Genomic DNA, 21,221 nt, shown 5'->3' on the forward strand with positions numbered 1-21,221 from the left:
CTCGATGAGCTTCATGAGGTAGTCTTAAAACTGATGAATGTCTCACCCGTATATATATCATCTTGCATTTTTATGTTGTTTTATTCCAGATAGTTTTGGTGTACAACAGTTCAGAGGAGCAGCTGACAGCGTTACCTGGAACAACACTGCACTGGTTGGGTGGAGTTTGTCCTCCTGATGTTCCCGTCTGTGGCTTCAAGAATGACAATCCCATCTGCCTCGCAAGTCAGTGGACAAAACAGGATCACGTTTACTTCAGTCATGCACACGCTGCATTAAGATTTGTCCAGTGCAACTTAGTTTCTTTTTAGTTCAGTTGTTTTGTATGAACCCTGCGAAAAAGTACAAATTAACATTCAATCATCAAGGTGTCCGCAAAGTCTTAAAAAATCAAATAGTCAGAATTTTAGGCCTTAAAATATCTTAAAGGTTCTATGTGTAAGATTCTTATTTTTTATGTGTTAATCACTTTTTTTTGCCAAGCACCTTCCTCTACAGGTACAGTCCATTTACCATTTACCATATTTTTGACTCTTGTATTTGTATTGATCATTTAAACTGTGAAAACTACAAAACAATACCAACATGGAACCATCATATCCTTTGTCAGTATGTATTTCAAATAGGTTTTAAATTGGATTCATAATGGTTGTAAATAGGTCTTAAAAAGTAATCAGGGCATTAAATTCAGTTGTTTCTTTGAATAGAAAGTGGATGAGAGGTTAAAAAGTTTCTCTTTTTCTGACAGAGACAATCACCATCCACCAGATGGTTTCCATTGTGCTCTTCTTCATCTTCACGATGACCCTCACCATCACTGTCTTCATCTACAGGTGAGAGCTGCAGCTGTGCGTTCTGATTAGGCATCTTAGCTGCTACACTGTTTTCATGAAGCACCCACGAGTCTCTGAAAAGAAGTTTTCTAAGCAACAAACCAGTCATGTGTCTCAGCAACTTAGTGAGGCAGTTTGCTTCAAACGTCATGTTTAATGTGATTATTTCTGCACCAATGCGAGCAGCAGTTGCACACTGTTTCGAAACTGTTGATTTGTGAGTTTGATGCTGCGTTTCAGTATCAACCCAACATGTGTTTTTTTTTTCATATCCTCCAATACAGTGTTCTTTATTTGCATAAAATCAGTGTTTGTGAGCTTGTCTTCACAGTTAAATTCACGGAAACTTTGGGGAAATATGGAAGGATGTTTTTCCAATATTTGTCTTTGTCTTCTGTGTGTCTGAATTGAAAATGTTTGGGTCCTCTCTGTTCTCTGGGTAGCTGTGTTTTCCTGTTGCTAGTGATCTTTTTATTTCATGTGCTGAGTCTCTATAAAGGGGAATTCAGACATAAAGGGAAACACATTTTCACCATGTATCATTTGCACAAATTGTACCACTGTACGATTTGTGTTCATTTGACCCAAAAAGACAATACTGTATGTTAGCTTTAATCTCTCTATCAGCGGACGCACGGACGGCTCCCACGCATCTTGAAAAACCTGAAAATTCAGAGACTAGTTTTTCAGTCATTTCAATTGATTAAAATTACCAAATATCCTCGAACTCCTCCAAATGGGTAAAGATGCTTAAGAAGATACCGAGCTGGTTTGTAGCCTGCGTCTCTGTTTGTCTGCAGGAGGATGAAGTTGGAGAAGGAGCTGGTGGCTCAGCTCTGGAGGATCTGCTGGGACGACATCCAGATGAGCAACCTGGACAAAGTGCTGCGCAGCGGCAGCCGCCTCACACTGTCACTGGTCAGCACACACACACACACACACACACACACACACACACACATACAGTTTACAAGAGCTTGTGATATACTCGTTCTGTCACTTATTATACTTGTTCCATTCTATAATTGTGTCCTGTGTTCTCCATAATATGAAGCACTTTGTGTTAGCAGCCCTGTGTGTTCAAAGCACTCTTGATCACACTCACTGATCCTGTGTCTGTCTCCAGAGAGGCTCCAACTACGGATCCTTAATGACTGGAGATGGAAACCTGCAGGTTTTTGCAAAGACTGGATACTACAAGGTCAGTCAGTGTGTTGTTTTTCTTCTTTGTGGTGATAATAAGTCGGACTAAATGAGGATAGGAGCTACAATTACAGACATTTTCATGTAAATAAGCGCCCGTTCTCCGCTCTCATCCAGCTGTGACCAGCTCTTTATTTTTTATTAATTGCTCAAAACACTCACGCTGTCTAAAAGCTCTTTCCTGTGACACAGGAAGTGGTAAAATTAACATTTCTGACAGTTAGACGCTAAGAAAGTTGTTTTCCCACCTAAAGATATATTTACCCAGAGTTAAGGAAATGGCCTATTAGTTGCAGGAAGAATCTCAAAATGTTTGCTTGGGAAAATGTTGTTTTGTGGTCCAATTGTTTGAACGTTACTTCGGTGACAGAGCTGCAGTTCCTTATTATATTATATTTAAAGCCCCACACACCTTCTTCACCCCCTTTGGACAAGAGCAGTAGAGTTTCTACGACCCTGTTTTATTGATTTCAAGGGGAATCCAACCCATGGGCAGGCATTAAGAATAACTATATAGAAATATTCAATCTTATCGCTGATGGTCTTGTTTGTTTATGTAGTTCATAAAGAGAATGTTTTATACCAGTTTAAAACTGTTAATTGTTCATTTAAGTAAAGTTTTTGATGCGTTTTAGCAGGAAGGAAGTGCTCCGACTCTGTCATTTTGTCTCTTAACTTCTTGTCTACACGGGAGGTGGAATGGGTTGCGTTCATCGTCATATATCAAGATGGCCGACATGACAGTTTTCCAAAAAGTAAAGCCAAAACATGTTCATCGGCCCCTGGTGGCTGACTGCAGTAATAAAATCATTGCAAACAATAAAAAGTATGTCCAGAAAAGGATGTTTGTGAAAACCAGCTGACTCCTTCAGGATTTGGGTTTATAGTTCAAAATTAAGTTTAAGATCAGGATTATGTTTTAGGTATAGGTTTATTGTGTTGCAGTTCAGTGATCTTACTCTTTGTGTTTTTCCAGGGAAACATCATGGCCATTAAATACAGCAACAGGAAGCGCATCGAGCTGAACAGGAAGGTCCTGTTTGAACTCAAACATGTGAGTGTCTCGTGGTTCACATATTTAAATTTGCATACTGCTCTCAGAGATGAGATGAGGAGTGTGAAGGTCAGAGCTCGGAGCTGCTGATCATGAAAAGGACATGAAAGTGGAAATGTTAAAATTGTTTTAGGAAATGACTTTTAAAGAGTGTTTCTTGTCTTTGTCCTGTTTGTTTCACAAATTAATAGATCCACAGCTCAGTTTTGCCCCTGGGGACCCTAAATTGTTAATTCAGTTGTCCCTTTAGTGCCACCATCAGGACAAACTTTACTTATTTAGCTCTAAGAATCAATAAATCATCAGGATGTTGATTCTTCTGTCCAATGCTTTCACATTGTGGCTGTAATGAACTCTTTGTTGGAGTTTTCTATTTTTTATATAATCACAACCAGTATTTTTAATATGCAATAACAGGTGTATGTTCATTAATTCCATTTATGTTTGAGGAAATCAAGTGTGCAGTGACAAGACAAATACAATTTTTCTTTGTAAACTTGTAGAGGCAAAAGTTAGTGAACCCTGAGCTGTGCTGCTTAAAACGAGCAGGTAAACACGATCAGGTGGCACAAAATTGTTGGCTAAATTAACCAATGAAATGAGAGAAACTGGGATTGAAACAGATCAAACCAGGTCAGTCTTAACAAAGTGAACCCATACAGGTCAGTCATGCTGAGAGTACACACAGTACGCACAGTTCATCGAAATGTTATCAAAAATCCCCAAATGTCCAAGTCGAATATGCAAATTGCAGAAACTGTAATTTTCTCATAAAAGGTAAATTGTGACACTCAGCATTATAATGAAGAACTGAAGTTCTGTTGAGATTTCCTGGTTTACAAATCTCGTTCTCCAGATGTAAGAAAACATGTTTGTTTGGTACTGACACTAAAGAAAGTAACATCATCAGGATTTTCACTGAAAATTTAATTTGGGAAGCAAATATGATCATTCTCATACTCATGGTGAATCATATGGCAATGTCTGTCAGAATAATAGCAAAATAATGTTTTTACCACATTGTGCAGCCCTACCTGAATCTCAGAGGACCTCGGGAAGAGAGTAACAGCACATTTGTTTCAGTAAAAGTGAGCTGATCAGTTCACTGTGAGGCAGACTCACAATTCACACATTTTTGATGAGCACTGTGTATACTGTATTCTTATACTTTTTATATATACATACACATATATTTATATACATGTATATTATGTTGTGTTTGTGTAGATGCGAGACGTTCAGAACGAACATCTGACCAGGTTCATTGGAGCATGCATCGACCCTCCCAACATCTGTATCATCACAGAGTACTGTCCCAGAGGAAGTCTGCAGGTATGCCTGCCTGTCTACCTGTGTGTACCTGTCTGTCTTTTGGGTTTAACAGACTGGCCAATGCTATCAAATTTAACACATTCATTTGAAATAACATGTTAAAAAATAGAACTGAACATAGTATTTAATAATCTGTTCGGGCCACATTTTAGACAAGGTCATATTAATGATAATAAAACTATTTATTGATTACTAATGCCAGCTTGTTGCTATCCAGTTCTTTACTAATGTGTCACAATAATGTGTTTTAGTTTAAAAAAAAATATTTGTGGGCTTTTGTAAGCAAATATGGATATATGTGATTGTTTGTGATTAAATCAGCTCATGTTTTTGCCACCCATGAATCTGTCTGTCTGTCTTTCTGTTGAACGGTCTGTATTTCGTGTCTTCAGGACATCTTAGAGAACGACAGCATCACTCTGGACTGGATGTTCAAATATTCTCTCATCAACGACATTGTGAAGGTAAATTTCCGTATTTATCTTCCGTATCTTCTAAGAAAAAATCCAATAACCAAATTTAGGCCTTAAAATGTCTAAAATGTGATTTGAACAGGTCTTAAAAATTGATTGGATTAAGGTAGATTACTTATATGAAGCTGCCTTTTTAAATCTGAAAAAATTAATCTGTCACAGAAGTTTCGGGGTAAAACTTTTCAAACCCAGGACAGAAAAAGTTCTGGAAGTCTTACCGACAGTGGTTAAACATATTGGAGTCAGAATCCAATCTGATGCATAAGAGTTTTATTAAAGTCACCAAATAAAACAATGAGCCCTACTGACTTTGCTCTAAACATACAGTTTTAACACAGCAAACATAATTTATCTGAGTGAGTGTACTTATCCCTTTAACTTGCTGTCATTTCAGTTGTGTTTTACCTTTGTTTGTTTAAGAGTAAAACTCATCTCTGATCATTCACAGGAAATAATTGTTTCTTTCGCTTGTTTTACACAAACTTCCTGCAGTTATTGTAAAAATGATCATTTGTTCTTTAATGTTCATCTTCTTATGCCTTGAGTATAATATATAATATAAAATTTGTCCTGTAGTGACTTTACTCAGTGATAGAAAAATGGGTCCCTTAAGGAAAAAAGTTTGGGAACCACTGATTTACAAAATAACATTATTATTCATTAGTATCTCCAACAAATATTGTTGATACGACCATCTGGGGCTCAGCAGGAAGAGTGACCAACCTCTGGGTTAGAGGTTCGATCCTCCTCCTGTCCACATGGGTTCTTGGGCAAGGCACTGAACTCTGTCAGTGTGTGTGGATGGGTGAATGAGAGCTCTTTGTTAAGATATGAGAGGTCTGTTTTCTGTAGTTCCACTCTTCTCCCTCTCTCTGCAGGGCATGGTGTTCCTCCACAACAGCGTCATCTTCTCTCACGGTAAACTCAAGTCCTCCAACTGCGTCGTTGACAACCGCTTCGTCCTGAAGATCACCGACTACGGTTTATCCAGCTTTCGATCTGACAGCGACTCGGGAAAAGATGCTCACGCCTACTACGCCCGTGAGTTTCCGTTTCAGCCCTTTGTGCGTTTTACTACAACTCCTCTCTGTGCAGTTTAAACATCCACACTCTGTTCGGCATTCATCCATCTTTTGTGCTCTAGTAGCTTGTTCCTTTCCACAGCTGGAGAAGAACAATGGCAAAAAAAAAAATGCAATCTAAAATTGGTGAAATTCTGATTTAAATCCTGAACTATCTGATTTGAAGAATAAGTGAAGAGTACAATCAGTGTGACCAAACATTCAGCAATCCTCATTAACGTTATCTCCTCTGCCCTCCTCTCCTGCAGAGAGGTTGTGGATGGCTCCAGAGCTGCTCCGGATGGAGTCTCCTCCTCCCCAGGGGACGCAGAAAGGAGACGTCTACAGCTTCGGGATCATCCTCCAGGAGGTGGCACTGCGCCGAGGAGCCTTTTACCTGGAGGGAGACCCACTCAGCCCTAAAGGTGGGATCCAGTATATGCATGAAGGTTTTACAAGGTCTGATTATCCATTTCAGAACAGTTCCGATGGCCTTTTACTGTCAGAGTTTGACTACAGAGATCATTTATGAAACCCGATGGAGAAATTCAGGTGTCCAGTAGTGAAGACTGTAGGTTAAAAGACAATAGCAGACGGTAGTAAGGGGTTAAAAACATACAAACAATAAATAAATGATGAATAAAAGTGCCAATAAAAACAGTCCTTGAAGGAGTGTTGCACAGTCCCCGGGGGGAGGGTGGGTAGAGAGACAGGGGAGACAGAGGATTTGAACCAGAGTTTTTGAATTCTTGCAGATATAAGATGAATCTAAATTCCACTTTAAACTTTATGTTTTGTGCTGCCACATGGACGTTGGTAGGAAACGAATAGATGGAAGGATACATGTCAACAAAAGGTTTTGGGCTGTTTTGTTTCTGCACTTCACAGACCCGGAAGCTCTGTCCGTAATATACACTGTCAGTGGTCCAGAGAGGTTGTGAGGTTTACTGGACCTGTAGGTCATGTTGTTAACCTCTACAGATGACTGATAAACAAACAGCATTAACAGCACTGATGACAGAAACCGCTTCCTGTCTAGACACTCAAGTATTTTCAGAATAAATGTGACATTCGTGATGGTAGAGTACAATTAAATAATACCAGCAATTAACAAATTATAAGACCACAGTAAGCCTGTTTCATGCTGCGAATGGATTAGAGAAGAAATAGCTTTTAGAGAAGAAGCGGGCTGAACAGACAGAACCCAGCAGGACATAATTCTGGGTTTCATGTTGGTACTAGTAGCCGCATGCTGACAATCACATTTGTTTCTCTCCAGGAATGAACCAGAGATTTGAAAAATTAGATAAAAAGCCCAAACGATGTGTTTTGTTGAGTCAGAAACCACTTAAACCTGGAAAACTGAGTTTCCCAATTTTTCTTCTTTAGTTTGTTTCTGTTTTGAGAAAAACGGTTTCAAGTGCGGTCAGTTTGGTTTGGAGATTGGCTTCTACTACACATTTCCAAAGAATGAATCTCTAAGAACAGAAGACTAAAAAAAAAAAAACTGTTTATCTACTTCAAGTCTGAGTTTTCCCCACAAACAGAGGCTCCCAGTGAAGGTTTGAGAAGTCAGTTTAGGTCAAATCCATAACGTGTTCCAGCAGCGCCGGGCTTCATCAGGGCTAATTCTCCTGATTTTATACCAAGCAACATTTGATTATTCACACAGAGCATGCAACATGTTTGATTCTTTCCTTTTGCATTTACATTTCCTCTCATTAAGACCACGTGTGTCCCAGTTTGGCAGCTGATTGTCCATCATTCAGTTGAAACTGACAGTTTGAATGTCTCAAAACTGAAACTGGAAAAATGTGGAAAAGAAATCAAATTCACAAAATGAAACAACACATTTTTACATTAAAACCACATGTTGCCACAACCAATCAAAAAGGGTAACAATTATAAATCATTTGGAAAATAAAATCCAATACAAACATACAAAATCTGTACAACAACAATGTAGAAAATATTTTTATGTCTAAGATTAAAGGATATATATGGATGTCACACTAGATCATCAACAATTGGACAGAAACAGAATAAAACTCACTAAAACTGTCTCTGTTAGTCTTTCCAGCAATCACCAACTCTTGGGTTTGGTGGAATAAATCTTTAATTCACCGACGGTAGATGTGATAAAAACCAGTAGTGTCAAGTCGGAGCAGAGCTGTCTTAATTGGAAACAAGTTTTTTGTTTTTTGTCCCCGCGTGAGACACAGAGGGGGTCTGCGATCACACACAGGGCAAGAGGAGGAGGAGGACACCATGTGACTCTCGTATGCTTAATAGAGAATTAGCTGTTTAAGCTGATATATTAATGTTATAAATCTCAGATGTAACCATATGAATAAGCCAAAAAAATGCTGATCCAAGTCTTGTTTCTGAGGAAATATTAAATAAACAGCCCAACAAAATAATATATAAAAGGAAATTATCTAAATTAGTTTAAATATCTGAATTAAATTATCAGACAACAACTGGTTGTCCTCCATCATTCACTGGAAAGTGTTTTTACCTCGTGGATATTTTTAATTAGTGAAATTAACGATGTTCTGAGGGTCTGTTCTTCTCCTGAAAGTGTTATTGACCTGATGGGAAACTGCTGCTGCGTTCAGTCGTTGATCAGGAAGTGGTGAGAGAAGCAGCGAACACAGCGGCGGATGGATGGAGGGATTTGAAGCAATTTAGTCCGAGTCGTGACGACGACTGAATGAGGGGAATTAGAAACGGAGCATGACACGATTGAAACCAGCAATTACACCCAGACAGGAGAGGAGGGGGAGGAAAATGAGAGAAAAGGGAGAACCGCTGTATGACTGAGAGGGTGAAAAGAGAAAGATGTGACATTTATTGTGGGATTTTTTTTATTTTTTTCCCCGACCTGTCGCCAGCAGTGATGATCAGCCAGCTGGACGACGCTTCGATAACTCAGCAGTCTTTCTTCCTTTCCAGTTGTATTCCCAAAAACACTTTCCAGGACTTGAACCGCCGACGCTGAAGTGTCGAACCGCTTCAGAGCCTGCAGTCTGTCAGAGGCCTTATTTAAAACAGGTCAAATCTCAATTGTAGTGTGTTTTGTGTACAGTTGAAATCACTGAAGTTGACATGGAAACATTTCCGTTTCCAAACCACAGAAGGCAGAAAGAAGCAGAGCAGAGTTACAGATGAAGTGTGTTTCTAGGAATTCTGGAAGTAAAAAATATCTTCACTGTGCAGAACGTTGTACGTGTAGAGTTTGACACTAGAAGGATGTTTTCACATTCATGAGGAACTTCACAGTGAAGGAGGAGACATCTTGTGTGTGTGGTAGGAGTAGATGACTTTTTAGATATTTGAATGTGGGAATTATACTTTGTTTGCAGACACACATTATTGTTCCATGCAGACTATTTGTATGTCAATTTGTGCTTGCTCCTATAAAAATTTGTTATCGGTTATAAAACTTTATTACAACTTCATCACTCTTACAGAAGCACAACATCAGTGATTTGGGTGAAACTGGATCATATTTTATGGAGAGAATATTGTCTGGTATTCTCTCTTATGGCTGAAATACGAGTAAGATGATGTCGGCTCATTTTAAGGCTCCACAGCGACATTTTCGGGACCTTAACAAGCCTCTGAGAAACAACCCTGTTTTACTGACTTGCAGCTGGTTGGAGTTTCACCCACATCCTCCAACGCCACCCAACTAAACTCCTGTTTCGCTTTAGCTCATAAACTTTGTCTTTACCTGCCGAGTGCTGATCAGTACTGAGCATGTGCAACTCTCAACAGAGATGAGAAGGAAGAGAGTTGGCTCGCTCTTCAGATACTTCCATATGGCAAGTGAGACTAGTTTTACGAGCCCAGGGTGGCATTTTATCTGCCCCAGGCAACCAGGCACATATGTTCCTTTCAATCAGTTTAATGTGTCAAAACTCATATGAGAGAAGATGTTGCAGAAGTTGCAGCTTTGGTGTCTTTTACTCATCTTTATAGTCTTGATGTGATTAATCAGACAAATATATATATAACGGCTGCAGTTTCTCTCCTGAAAGACATTCCTGTTGCACTCAGTTGAGAGAGAGAAATAGTTGTATGAAGAAAAAAACTTTGTTGGACGAACAAACAAGCACTTAGTTTGAGCGACACTGAGGCCTTTAGTCATTAAGACATAAATATAGTTTTATTCTTAAGTGGCTCTAAAGAATTAAAGTCTGTTTTTGTGCACAAACATCTGTGGCAATTAAAACAAGAGAGAACAATTCACAAGATAACTACTTCATTATTTCTGTCCCTGTTCAGACTGGTTGATGATTAAGATCTTTGTTATTTCACTTTCTTTTTCCTTCATCCAGCAGAGTTTCTCTTCTTCAGTCCAGTTTTGCATAATTTTTCTCAGTTTCACCACTCAGTTTAATAACCATCTATCTATTTTTGGTTGCAAATACTATAAAACCACTTGTTATCATATTTAACTCTCACCATAAGTTTAAAGCTAAGATAAAATTGTTGTATACATTAAAAAATACAGAGGGAGAATAAGAGAATACACACATATTAAACAGAATTCTCCTTTCCTGTGAGAAGCGTTCATATTTTCCTAATCCAGTCCTGACGCTACCCTCCCTCTGCAGAGATCGTGGACCGGGTGGTTCTGGGTGAGTGGCCCTGCCTTAGACCGACCATCGACCCCCAGAGCCACAGTCCTGAGCTGGGTCAGCTGATGCAGCGCTGCTGGGCCGAGGAGCCGACGGAGAGACCAGAGTTCAACCACATCCGCCTGCTGCTGCGCAAGCAGAACAAGTGAGTGCCCGACAGATGAAACATAAAGGTGAAATCAGTCAAATTTGACTCTTTAGTGGCGGCTGTACTCTGAAGGATCTTTAAAAACACCTCACAAACATTCTTTACTCAAGTAGAGTAGTCAAAGTAGTCAAAAAAAAAATGATCATGTTATGTGTATATGAACATGTTCTATACACACCGGTCTTAAAGCTTGGAAGGCGTGCAATGATGCAAAAAAAAATTAAATATCTTTTTTAGAAATCTATTAAAATCTCCTCATATGCATTAAAACAACAAGCACATAATGCAGGCCTACAGTAATCTGTTTGAATGCGCTATGGGAGAGTGGAGTGATTGTTGTAAATATCAACACTTCTGCTGATAACGACTATGCAAATAGTCATTAAAATATCACTGATTGCACCTTTAATGTGGAGGGGGAGATAAAAAAAACAGGTAATTATCTCAGAGTCTGTGAGCTTCTGACAGAAAGAGCTTCTGACTGCAGGATAAATCACTGGCTTCACACTGTATGATGATAATGGCAGTCATCAAAGACACATCATCCTTTATAGGAGCAAGTTGTAATTCAATACATGCTCCAAACAAACAGAGGGCAGCATTTCACCTCCAGCCTCCCTTGATGTGATGGTTGTATAGTTAGACGCATAATAAACTTTCCAAACTCTCAAAGTCAAATGTAACACAGAGTGTAATACTGAGTGTAATACTGAGAGTAATACTGAGTGTAATTCTGAGTGTAATTCTGAGTGTAATACTGAGTGTAATACTGAGTGTAATACTGAGTGTAATTCTGAGTGTAATACTGAGTGTAATACTGAGTGTGTATTTCAGGGAGTCGAGGACCAACATCTTGGACAACCTGCTGTCCCGAATGGAGCAGTACGCCAACAACCTGGAGGAGCTGGTGGAGGAACGAACGCAAGCTTATCATGAGGAGAAACGCAAGGCTGAAGCACTACTGTACCAGATACTACCACACCAGTAAGTACTATATATATCTACTGTACAGATACCTCAAACCACCCAGTAAGTACTATATAGATATATATATAATACTACTGTACCAGATAAACCTACCAAACCAGCTAAAGTACTATATATATATTATACCATACTGTTACCCAAGATACTTTTTTTGTATTATTTATACATATTTCCGAAAAAACATTAATTAGGGGGTTACTTTGGTCCTGGCCTCTCTCTCTCTCTCCTCTTCTCTCTCTTCCCTCCTCCTCTTGTCTGTCTGTTCTGTCCTGTTTCCCCCCCTTGTCTCCTCTCTGCTGTCTCCTCTCCCTCCTCTCCTCCCCTCATCCCTCCCCTCCCCTCGCCCTCTGACCTTTACCTTGGAGGCTACCAATGGGATGTAACGATACTCCACAACAATAACCTCCACAATACTGGTGTGATTTTCCTCACAAATGAGGTCGCCAGTGTGTAACATTTCGGAGGAAGTCTATTGCGTGAGAAATGGAAGATAATATTTCAATTAAGATGATTATAATAATAATATAATATATAAGAAGCGTGGACTAGAAGATAGTTAATCTCAAAAAAGCCAAAAAGGTGGATGTGGAAGGAGTTTAAATATCAAGTCTGGGCTAATGCATCCAAAAATCATGGTCAGAAGAAATCTGTTAAAAGCCAAAAGCTGAGATCTTTTTGTGTTATTTAGGATCCCAAAGATTCGGAGCCCATGTGCGCTGCCTCCCGGGCCCCCTAAAAAAAAATATACTGACAGCTGAATGCCTGGCTGCACTACTGCTGTTCTAATTTGTGAACCTTTTGTAATACTACACCCCTTGTTTTTTGCAAAAGTAATGAAGCGTCTGCTGTTCCCCTCCCTATTTAAAAAAGTCAAATAAAGTGTGACGCTTCTCCTCGTCCCCCGTCTCAGCTCCAGTAGGCGGAGGCCAGTTTGAAAGCGCGGTGAGACCGGTTCAGGCTTGAAGCCTTCGACCTCCCGGTCACGCATTTACTTCAAGCGACATTGTGGGTTTCACCCCGCCATCCTTGCAGCAGAGAGCACGCCGATGGAGGTGAGCAGAGTCGCTAAAACCCCCCGACCCCTGGCCCACGACCCCCGACCCCAGAAACAGCCGCTGAATTCATGGGCCAAGGTGTTTCTGCCTGTTGTAAATCTGCTGATCCTGTTCGCTCCCCCTCACTCCTGCAGGTGGTGACTCTGGCTGAATGACCTCTAACACCTGGCCTTGCGATGCCCTCAATCGACAACTTTGACCGTTTACAAGGTGACAAATAGTTAAATAATAATAAATAATAATAATATATAGTTAAGTTATTTCGCAATGGAGAACTAGCTTTATGATTATAAAAGGAGAAAATCAAGCTTCCGTTCCTTTGCCCCAAAAAAAAAAAATGTTTCAATTTCGAACCTTTTTTTTTTTAAAAAAAAAACCTTCTTTTTTTGAAAATAATTTCAGGAAACTTTTTTCCCAAAAAAGTTAAAATTTTTAACAACTTTTCAAAAAAAAAGACCCAACAAAAAAACCATATTTTTTTTAAAAAAATGTTTAAAAGACCAAGGCACCCTTGGGATTTTTTTTTTAAAAAATTGAAAATTTCCAAAGGAAGGTTTTCCAAAAAAGTGGTTTTAACTTGGCCAGGTTAGGAAAAAAACCGAAAAAAAAACACAAGTTAAAGAACAGAAATACCAGAATTCCTTTTTTTTTAAATTTTTTTTAAAAAAAAAATAATTTTATTTTTTTAATTTTAAAAATTAAATAATAATAAAATAATAATTTTTTTAAAAAACCATTTTTTTTAAGGAATTTTATCCTTTTTTTTAAAGAAGTTTGAATTCTAAAAAAAACAAAAAATTAAAACCAAGAAAAGGCCAAGAAGCAGAAACTGAGAAAAGAACCAAAAAAGTTGAATCCCCAATTAAATAAAAAGAAAAAAAATAAGAAACCCAAAAGCCCCAAAAGTTTTTAAACATTTTTTTTTGTTTTTTTTTTTTAAAAACTAATCCTTTTTTTTTTTTTCAACCTGACCTGTTTTTTTTTTGTTTTTTTTCTGTGGAAACCCGTGGGGCCCCCAAGGGTTTTGGAAAAGAAAACCCATTTGGCGAAAAATGCCCTACCCATGGTTGGTGGGTTCCGGGGGGCCTTTCCCCGGTGGGGAAAGGAAAAAAACGGGAAAAAGCAAGCAAAAAACGGCAAGAGAAAGGAAATGCGCCCCCCCGCCAAATGGCCCCCCTCGCCCCCCTTTGCTTTTTTTTTGGAAAAACCCGGCGTCCCGAAAACCCTTTTTTCCCAGGAATCCGTGACCGATCAGAACCAAGCCTTTTTTTTTTTTTGAAAAACTGGGAAAGGGGATTAAGGAAAAAAAAAAAAAAAAATCCCAAAACAAGCCGGGTTTGAAAAAAGGGGGGGGGAGGGGGGGGGGGGGGGGGGGTTTCCCCCCCTAACAAAATCCCCCCACCCCCCCAACAACCCTCCAAAAAACCCTTCCTTTTTTTAATTAAAAATTTCTCTTTTTTTATTTGAAAATTTTTTCCCCCCTTAAAAAAAAAGCACAAAAAAAGTTTTCCCTTCCCGTTTTTCCTTTTAGAAAAAAATTTTTTCTTTAAATTTTTAGGAAAAAAATTAAAAGTTTTTTTTTTTAACAGTAAAGTTTTTTTTCCCCCAAAATTTTTCCCTTTTGGCCCCCTTTTAAAGGGGGGGGCCCCCTTTCTTTTCACCCCTTTCCCTGGGAAAAAAAAAAACAATTAAAAAAAGAAAAAAGAAAAAAATTTGGGAAAGTTTTTTTTGATTGGGGGAAAAGGGTGGGGTTTTTTGGGGGAGCCCCAAAAGCCCCCGTTGGGGGGGGATTTTTTAATGGGGGAAAATTTTTTTTGTTTTTTTTTTTTTTTGTTTTTTTTCCTTTTTTTCAAAAACCAACCCCCCAAATTTTTTTTTTTGGGGGGGGGGTTTTTTGTTTCCCCAAAAAAAAATTTGCAAAGTTTTCAAGCCCCTTTTTTCCTTTTCCCCCCCCGGGGTTTTTTAAAAAAGGGGAAAAAAATTTTTTTCCCTTTTCCCCAGTTTTGTTTTTTTTATCCATGGTTTCAGGGAGGTTTTTTTTTTTTTTTTTTTTCCCTTACCCGGGGGAAAAAAAAAAAAAAAGCCAATTTTTTTTAAAATTCCCCAACAGAAAAAGGGGGGGGGTTTTCCCCTTTCCCTTTCCCCCTCTTTTTCCCCAAAAAAACCAAAAAACCCCAGAAAACCCCCGCTTTTTGGAAATTTTAAAAAAAAACCCACTAACAACACCTTTTTTGGAAAAAAAAAATTTAAAAGGGCCCAGTTTTTTCACCTTTAAAAAAAAAAAAAAAAAAAATTCCATTGGCCTTCTCCACTTTTTTGGGTTTGGGACAGGAACCAAAAAGGGGAAAAAAAAAACCCGTCCCCCGGAGGGGGGGGGCTTTTGGCCCGCGAAGCCCCCCAAAGCCCCTTTTTTGCCCCCCTTTTGGCCCTACGTTTATATCCCCTTTTTCTTTTTTTTTCTTCAAAAAAAACAAAAACAACGGGGAGGGGGGGAAAGGGGGGGAAAGGAAAAAAAAAAGGAAAAAGGAGGAAAAGGAAAATAAAACGGTTTTTTAGGCAAAAAAAACAGCCCTTTGGGCCCTCGCCAAAAGCCCCCTCCGGGGGGGGGGACCCGTTTTGTCCTTTTTTTGTTTTTTTTTTTTTTTTTCCTTTTGGTTTTTTCCCCCCCCAACCAGTTTTGGAGAAACACCCCAAAAAGTTGGGATTTTTTTTAAGGTTTTTGGAAAAAATTTTTTTGGGGGCTTTATTCCACAAGTTTTTTTTTGGGGGGTTTTGTTTTTTTGGGGGGTTTTAAAAATTCAGCGGGTTTTTTTTTTTTTTTTTCACTTGTTTTTTTTTTTTGGGTTTTTTTTGGAAGGGAAGGGGAGGGAGAAAAACCCCCCCTTCCCCCTTTTTGGGGTTGGAATTAATTTTTTTGGGCCTTCCCCGGTTAGAAAAAAACCTTTTTCCTGAAAAAAAAAAAAAAAACCATGGGGGAAAACAACCTGGAAAGGGAAAAAAAATTTCTAAACCCCGGGGGGAGGAAGCCCCTTGAACTTTTTGCAAAAATGAAAACCAAAACAAAAAAAAAAAATTTTTTTGGTTTGGGGGGGGGTTTTTTTTTTGGGGAAAAAGAACCCAAAAACCAACCTTTCCCAAATTTGAAAAAAATCCCCCCAAACCCGGCTTGGCCCCCCCTTTTTTCAAACAAACCCTTCAATTCAAAACTTCAAATCCCTCCTTTAAATTTTTGTTTTCCCAGGAAAAAAAAAAGGTTTTTTTTTTTTGGGAAAGAAAGGGGGGGCCCCCCCTTAAGTTTTTTTGGCCAAAAAGAAAAAAAAATGGAAAAAAAAAACTTTTTTTTTAACTTTGTATTTTTTTAATTCTATTTTTTTTAAGAAATTTTTTTTTTCCCTAAGAAAAAACCGGGAAGACTTTTTTTGTTTTTTTTTGCTTTTTTTTTTAGGAAATCAAAATTAAAGAGGAAAATTTTATTTTTAAAGGGGAAAAAAGGTTTTTTTTTTTTTTTTTTTTTTTTGGGAAAAAAAGGGTTTTTTTTGTGAAAAATGTTTAAAGAAAAAACCCACCCCCCCCCCCCTTTCCCACCCCCCCCTTTTTTCCCAAACGGCTGTTTGGGAAAATTTTTCTAAAAATCCCTTTTCAAAAAAAAAAAAGTTTTTTTTTTTCAAGCCTTTGGTTTTTTTTTGAAAAATTTTTTCGGTTCCCAAAACGGGGAAAATTCCCCCTTGGGAAAAGGGTTTCGGGAAAAACCCCGCCGTTTTTTTTCCCCAGGGCCCCCCAGGGGGGCCCCCCGAGGGGGCCCCCCAAAATTCCCGGGCGGAATTTTTCCTTTCCAACTCTTTTTTTGGGCCCCCCCCCGGGTGCTTTGGCCTTTTCCCCCCCGTTTCCCCCTTTTCAAACCGGGCAAAAAGCCCCCGAAACACACCCCCATTTTTGTAAAGCCATCGCAAAATGGTTCTTTTTTTTTTTCCCCCCCCTTTTGGGGGGGGGGGGGCCCCCCCCCAAAACCGGGGGGGGGGCCCCCACAAACCCAAAACCAAAGGGTTTCAAGTTTTGGGGAGGAAAAAATAAGGTTTTTTTTAAAAAAAAAAACCAAATTTGGTTTTTTTAAAAAACCCCCCCTTGCCCCCCCCCCCCCCCCTTTGGGGGGGGGTTTTTTTCTTTTTTATTTTTTTCTTTTAATTTATTGGAATCACTTTTTTTTTTTTTTTGTTTCTTTTTCAAAAAAGTTTCCACCTTTTCTTCTGGGGGCCTTTCGTTTTTTTATTGGGTTTTTTTTTTAGAAATTTTTTTCAAACCTTTCTTAAAAAGATTAATTCCCATTAAGTTTTTTTATTTTATTAATTTTTTATTTAATTTATTTTTAATTTATTTTTAAAAAAAATTTATATAAAGATAAAAAGGGGATCCCTTTTTTTGGTATTTCTGTTTTTTTTTTTTTTAACTTTTTTTTTTTTTTTTGGGGTTTTTCGTCCTACCCCTTTTTTGCCAAGGTTTTTAAAACACTTTTTTTTTTAAAAAAAAAAAAACCTTTCCTTTTTTGGGGAAAAAAATTTTTCCCCCCCAAAAATAAAAAATTTCCAAAGCCTTTGGGGTTTTTTTTTTTTTTTTCCCACCTTTTTTTAAACAAAAATTTAAATTTTTATTTTTTTTTTTTTTGTTTGTTTTTCCCCCCTTTTTTTTTGAAAAAAAAGTTTTTTTTGTTTTAAAAAAAATTAACTTTTTTTTTTTGGGGGAAAAAAAAGTTTTTTTTTTCCCCCTTTTGGAAAAAAAAAAAAAAAAAAATTTAATTTCCAAAAGAAAAAAAAAAAAGGTTTTTTTTTTTTTAAAAAAAGTTCCCCGAATGGAAAAAAAAAAAAAAAACCAATGGGCCCAAAAGGACGGGAAAAAAAAAAAAAGCCCCCCTTTTTGGGATTTTTTCCTTCTTTTTATTAAATTTTTTTTCCAATAAAAAAGCCCCTTAAAAAAAGTTTTTTTTTTCCCATTTTGGAAAAAAAAAAACCTTTTTAAACTATTTATTTTATTTAAAATTTTATTTATTTTATTTTAATTTATTTTACTTAAATTTTTTTTGGGGGGTTTTTTTTCAACCCTTGGGGTTTTTTAAAAACCCGTCCCCCCAAAAAAAAAAAAGGGTGGTTTTTTTCCCCGGAAAATTTGAAAAAAAATGGGGGGCAAAATCCGAAAAGGGAGGTTTTGGGGTTAAAAAAAGAAAGGGTTTTTTCATTTCCCAGCCAAGAAAGTTTTCCACCCCACCTTTTTGCAAAAGGAGGTTTTTGAAAAAAGAAAAAAAAAAAGCGACCCCAGGGATCCCCAAAGCAAGAATTTAAAACAAACAGAAGGGGAAAAAAACACCTGCAATGGAAAAAAAAAAAAATTTCAAAAGGCCACCTTGTTTTTTTCCCCTGGGGGGGGGTTTTTTTTTTTTTCCGGGGGGTTTTCCCGGGGCAAAGGGGTCCCGGGGGTTTTTTTTTTATAAAATGCCGAACCTTCTTGGCCTTTTTCCAAAACCTCCCAAAAAAAAAAATCCGGCCCCCCGGGGGGTGGGCCTTTTTTCCTTTTCTTTTTGGCTTGGGAGAAAAATTTGGGGGCCGGGGTTTTTGGGGAAACCCCAACCCCCAAAAAAAATTGTTTTTTTTTTTTTTCCCGGCCCTTTTTTTTGAAAGTTTTTAAAAAAATGGGTGGGGGGGAAAAAACCCAGAAGGGTTTTTTTTTTTTTTTTTTTTTTTTTTTCCGAAGGCCTTTTTTTTTTTTTCCCCCGCCCATTTGGGAAAAAAAAAAAAAACCCCGTTTTTTTCTCACCCGCGCCTTTTTTTCCCCAACATGGCCCTTTTTTTCCCCCCCCCCCGCCTTAACTTTGGGAAAAAGGGGGCTTTTTGGAAAAAAAGGAAAACCGGAAAAAACGAGAGAAAGGTTTTTCACACCCTTTTAAATGAACCTTTTAAAAAAAATTTTGGGGAAAGGGGGGGGAAAAAAAAAAACCAACAAAAAAGACCGTTTTTTTTTCCAAAAATTTTTTAAAAAACCTTTGGCAAAAAAAAACCAAAGGTTTTTTTTTTTTGGGGTTTTTTTTAAATTTTTTTTAAAACCCAAAAAAGTTCAAACCAAAAAAATTAAGAACAGCAAAAAGTTTTTTTTTAAGTTTTTGGGCAGCGGGGGCAAAAATCAAGTTGGTTTTTTTTCAAAGTTTTTTTTTTTTTTTTATTTATTTTAGGGGCCCCCCGAAAGCCCCCCCCAAAAAAAAACCCGGACAAAAATTGGGCTTTCCCCCCAGAAATTTCTTTTTGGGGAAAAAATTTTTTTTTCCTTAAATAAAAAAAATAAAAGAATTCCCTTTTTTTCAAAAAGCCTTTGGGCTTTAACCCAAAAAGATTTTTTTTTTCCTTTTTTTCTTTTTTGGAAAAACCAAATGGGGGGGGAAATTTGGGGGAAAAAAAAAAAAATTTGCAATTTTTTAAAGCCAAGAAACCCTTTGATTTATTTTTTTAAACCCCTTTTCCTTTCCAAAACAAATCCCAAAAAACCCTTTTTTTGGCTTTTTTTATGGGGGGGGGAAAGGGGAAAAAAAAAAAAAAAATAACCCCTTAAATTCTTTTTTTTCCTTTTTAGTTTCCCAACCGCTCTTTTTTTATATTATTTTATAATTATTATTTTTATTAATTTTATTCTTATTGAAAAATTAAATTTTCCTTTTCATTTTTTTTTTTCTTCCCACAAAAATTTAAAAGAAAAAAAAAATCCACCTTCCCTCGAAAATTGGTTTTTTTTTTAAAAACCCCAAACCTGGAAACCCCTAAATTTTTTTTTTTTGGTTTTTTTTTTTGGAAAAAAAAAAAAAAGGAAAAAAAAAAAATTCAAAAAACAACCCCCAAGTTATTTTGGGTTTGGAAAAAAAAAGGTAATTTTGTTTTTTTTTTTTTTTTTTTTTTGGTTTTGAAAGGTAATTTTCCCCGTTTAAACCAATTCCCCCATTTTTGGTTTTAAAAGGGCCCCCTCCCCAAGGGTAAAGTTTCCCAAGAAGGGGAGAAGGGGGAGAAGGAGAAAAAGAAAAGGGAAAAAGGGGAGGAAGAAAAAAAAAGGAGACCAGAAAAAAGAAAGGGAGACAAGACCAGGAAACAGAACCAAGAACCAAAGAAAAAACAGAAAAGAAAAAAAAGAAGAGAAAGAAGAAGAAGAAAGAAAAGAGAGAAGGAAGGGAAAAAAGAAGGGCCAAAGAAAAAAAACAAAAGGGGTTAACCAAATAATTGGTCAAAAAGGAAAAATATTGTTTTTAATTAAATTTTTAAAATTAAACAAAAAAAAAAAGGTTTTTTTAATCCCTTTGGTAACCCCAAGTAGTAGATATAATAAAAAATTTAAATAGTACTTTTTAACTTTTGTTTGGGTTTAGTTTTAAATTTCTGGGGTTTACGTTAGTTTTAAATATTATAATAATCATTTAATATTTATAGTTTTTCTTAACTGGTTTGGTAAGTTATTCCTTGGGGTTTTTAAAAAGGTTTTTAAAGTTTTTTTTTTATTAAATATTTTTATTTTAAGTTTTTTAAAAAACTTTTTTTTTTTTACCTGTTTTTTGGTTTTAGTTTTTTTTATTCTTTTTTGGGTTTTTTTTAACAAGTAAGTTCCCCTTCCCCAGCCTTGGCCCCCGTTTCCCCTCCAAATTTTGAAAAAAAAAAATAAGCCCCCCCCCCTTTTTTTGGCCGTTTTTTTTTCCGTTTCTTCACCAAGGCCTTTTTTTCCTTCCCCCAGGGGGGGGGTTTTTGGGTTTTTGGCCCCCCGGTAACCTTTTGCTTCCCCCAATTTTCCCGGGGGGAAAAAAAAACAAAAAGCCCAAAAAAAAAAGGGTTTTTGGGGGGTACCAAGGGAAAAAAAAAAAAAAATTTTGGTTTTTTTTTTTTTTTTTTGGTCCTTTCGAAACCTCCCCTTTTTGGGGAAAATAAACCAAAAACTTCAAAACAGTTTTTATTACAAAATTCCAGTAATTACCACTTTCAAAAGGAAATTTTTTAAACAAACTTTTTTTTTTCAAAAGAAAAATTTAAACAACTCAGTTATTTTTACCCCTTTCAAGTTTAATTAACCAACCCACTTTTTTTTTCCCCCAGTAAAAAAATTAACAAAAACTTTTTCAAAAGAAAAAAAAAAAATTTTACCAAACTTCAAGAAAATTTTTTAACAAACCTCCAAGTATTTTTTAACTTTTTCCTTTCAGTTATTTAACCACTTCCAAGTTTTTTTTTTAAAATTTAACAAACTTCTTTTTTTTGTTTTTTTTGTTTTACAAATTTTTTGGACTTTTTGAAAGAAAGTTGGGAAAAAAAAAAAAGTTTTTTTTTTATTTTTATGGCCTTTTTCTAAACTTTAAATTTTTAACAAACCATTTCAACAAAAAAAAAAAAATCCAAAAGGGGGAAAAGGGCCCTTTGGGG

At 36.9% G+C, this 21,221-nt stretch overlaps 2 protein-coding genes across 2 annotated transcripts in view; both read left to right on the top strand.

Annotated features, from left to right (window-relative positions):
- Positions 1-12,933, top strand: part of LOC118336553 (atrial natriuretic peptide receptor 1-like) — a gene marked incomplete in the record, with an annotated part of 74,392 nt that extends 61,459 nt beyond the window's left edge. Inside the window, 13 exon segments of the mRNA XM_035673222.1 lie at positions 84-225; positions 749-833; positions 1,634-1,751; positions 1,960-2,034; positions 3,013-3,090; positions 4,318-4,422; positions 4,815-4,886; positions 5,774-5,936; positions 6,226-6,381; positions 10,579-10,747; positions 11,585-11,734; positions 12,648-12,652; positions 12,770-12,933. Coding sequence (XP_035529115.1) covers positions 84-225; positions 749-833; positions 1,634-1,751; positions 1,960-2,034; positions 3,013-3,090; positions 4,318-4,422; positions 4,815-4,886; positions 5,774-5,936; positions 6,226-6,381; positions 10,579-10,747; positions 11,585-11,734; positions 12,648-12,652; positions 12,770-12,933 — 1,482 coding nt within the window.
- Positions 1-21,221, top strand: part of LOC118336472 — a 744,338-nt gene that overhangs the window by 687,674 nt on the left and 35,443 nt on the right. The gene's annotated exons all lie outside the window — the stretch shown is intronic.

Source organism: Morone saxatilis, unplaced genomic scaffold (assembly GCF_004916995.1).
Source record: "Morone saxatilis isolate NCDOM2014 unplaced genomic scaffold, NCSU_SB_2.0 Contig24, whole genome shotgun sequence".
Lineage (NCBI taxonomy): Eukaryota > Metazoa > Chordata > Actinopteri > Moronidae > Morone > Morone saxatilis.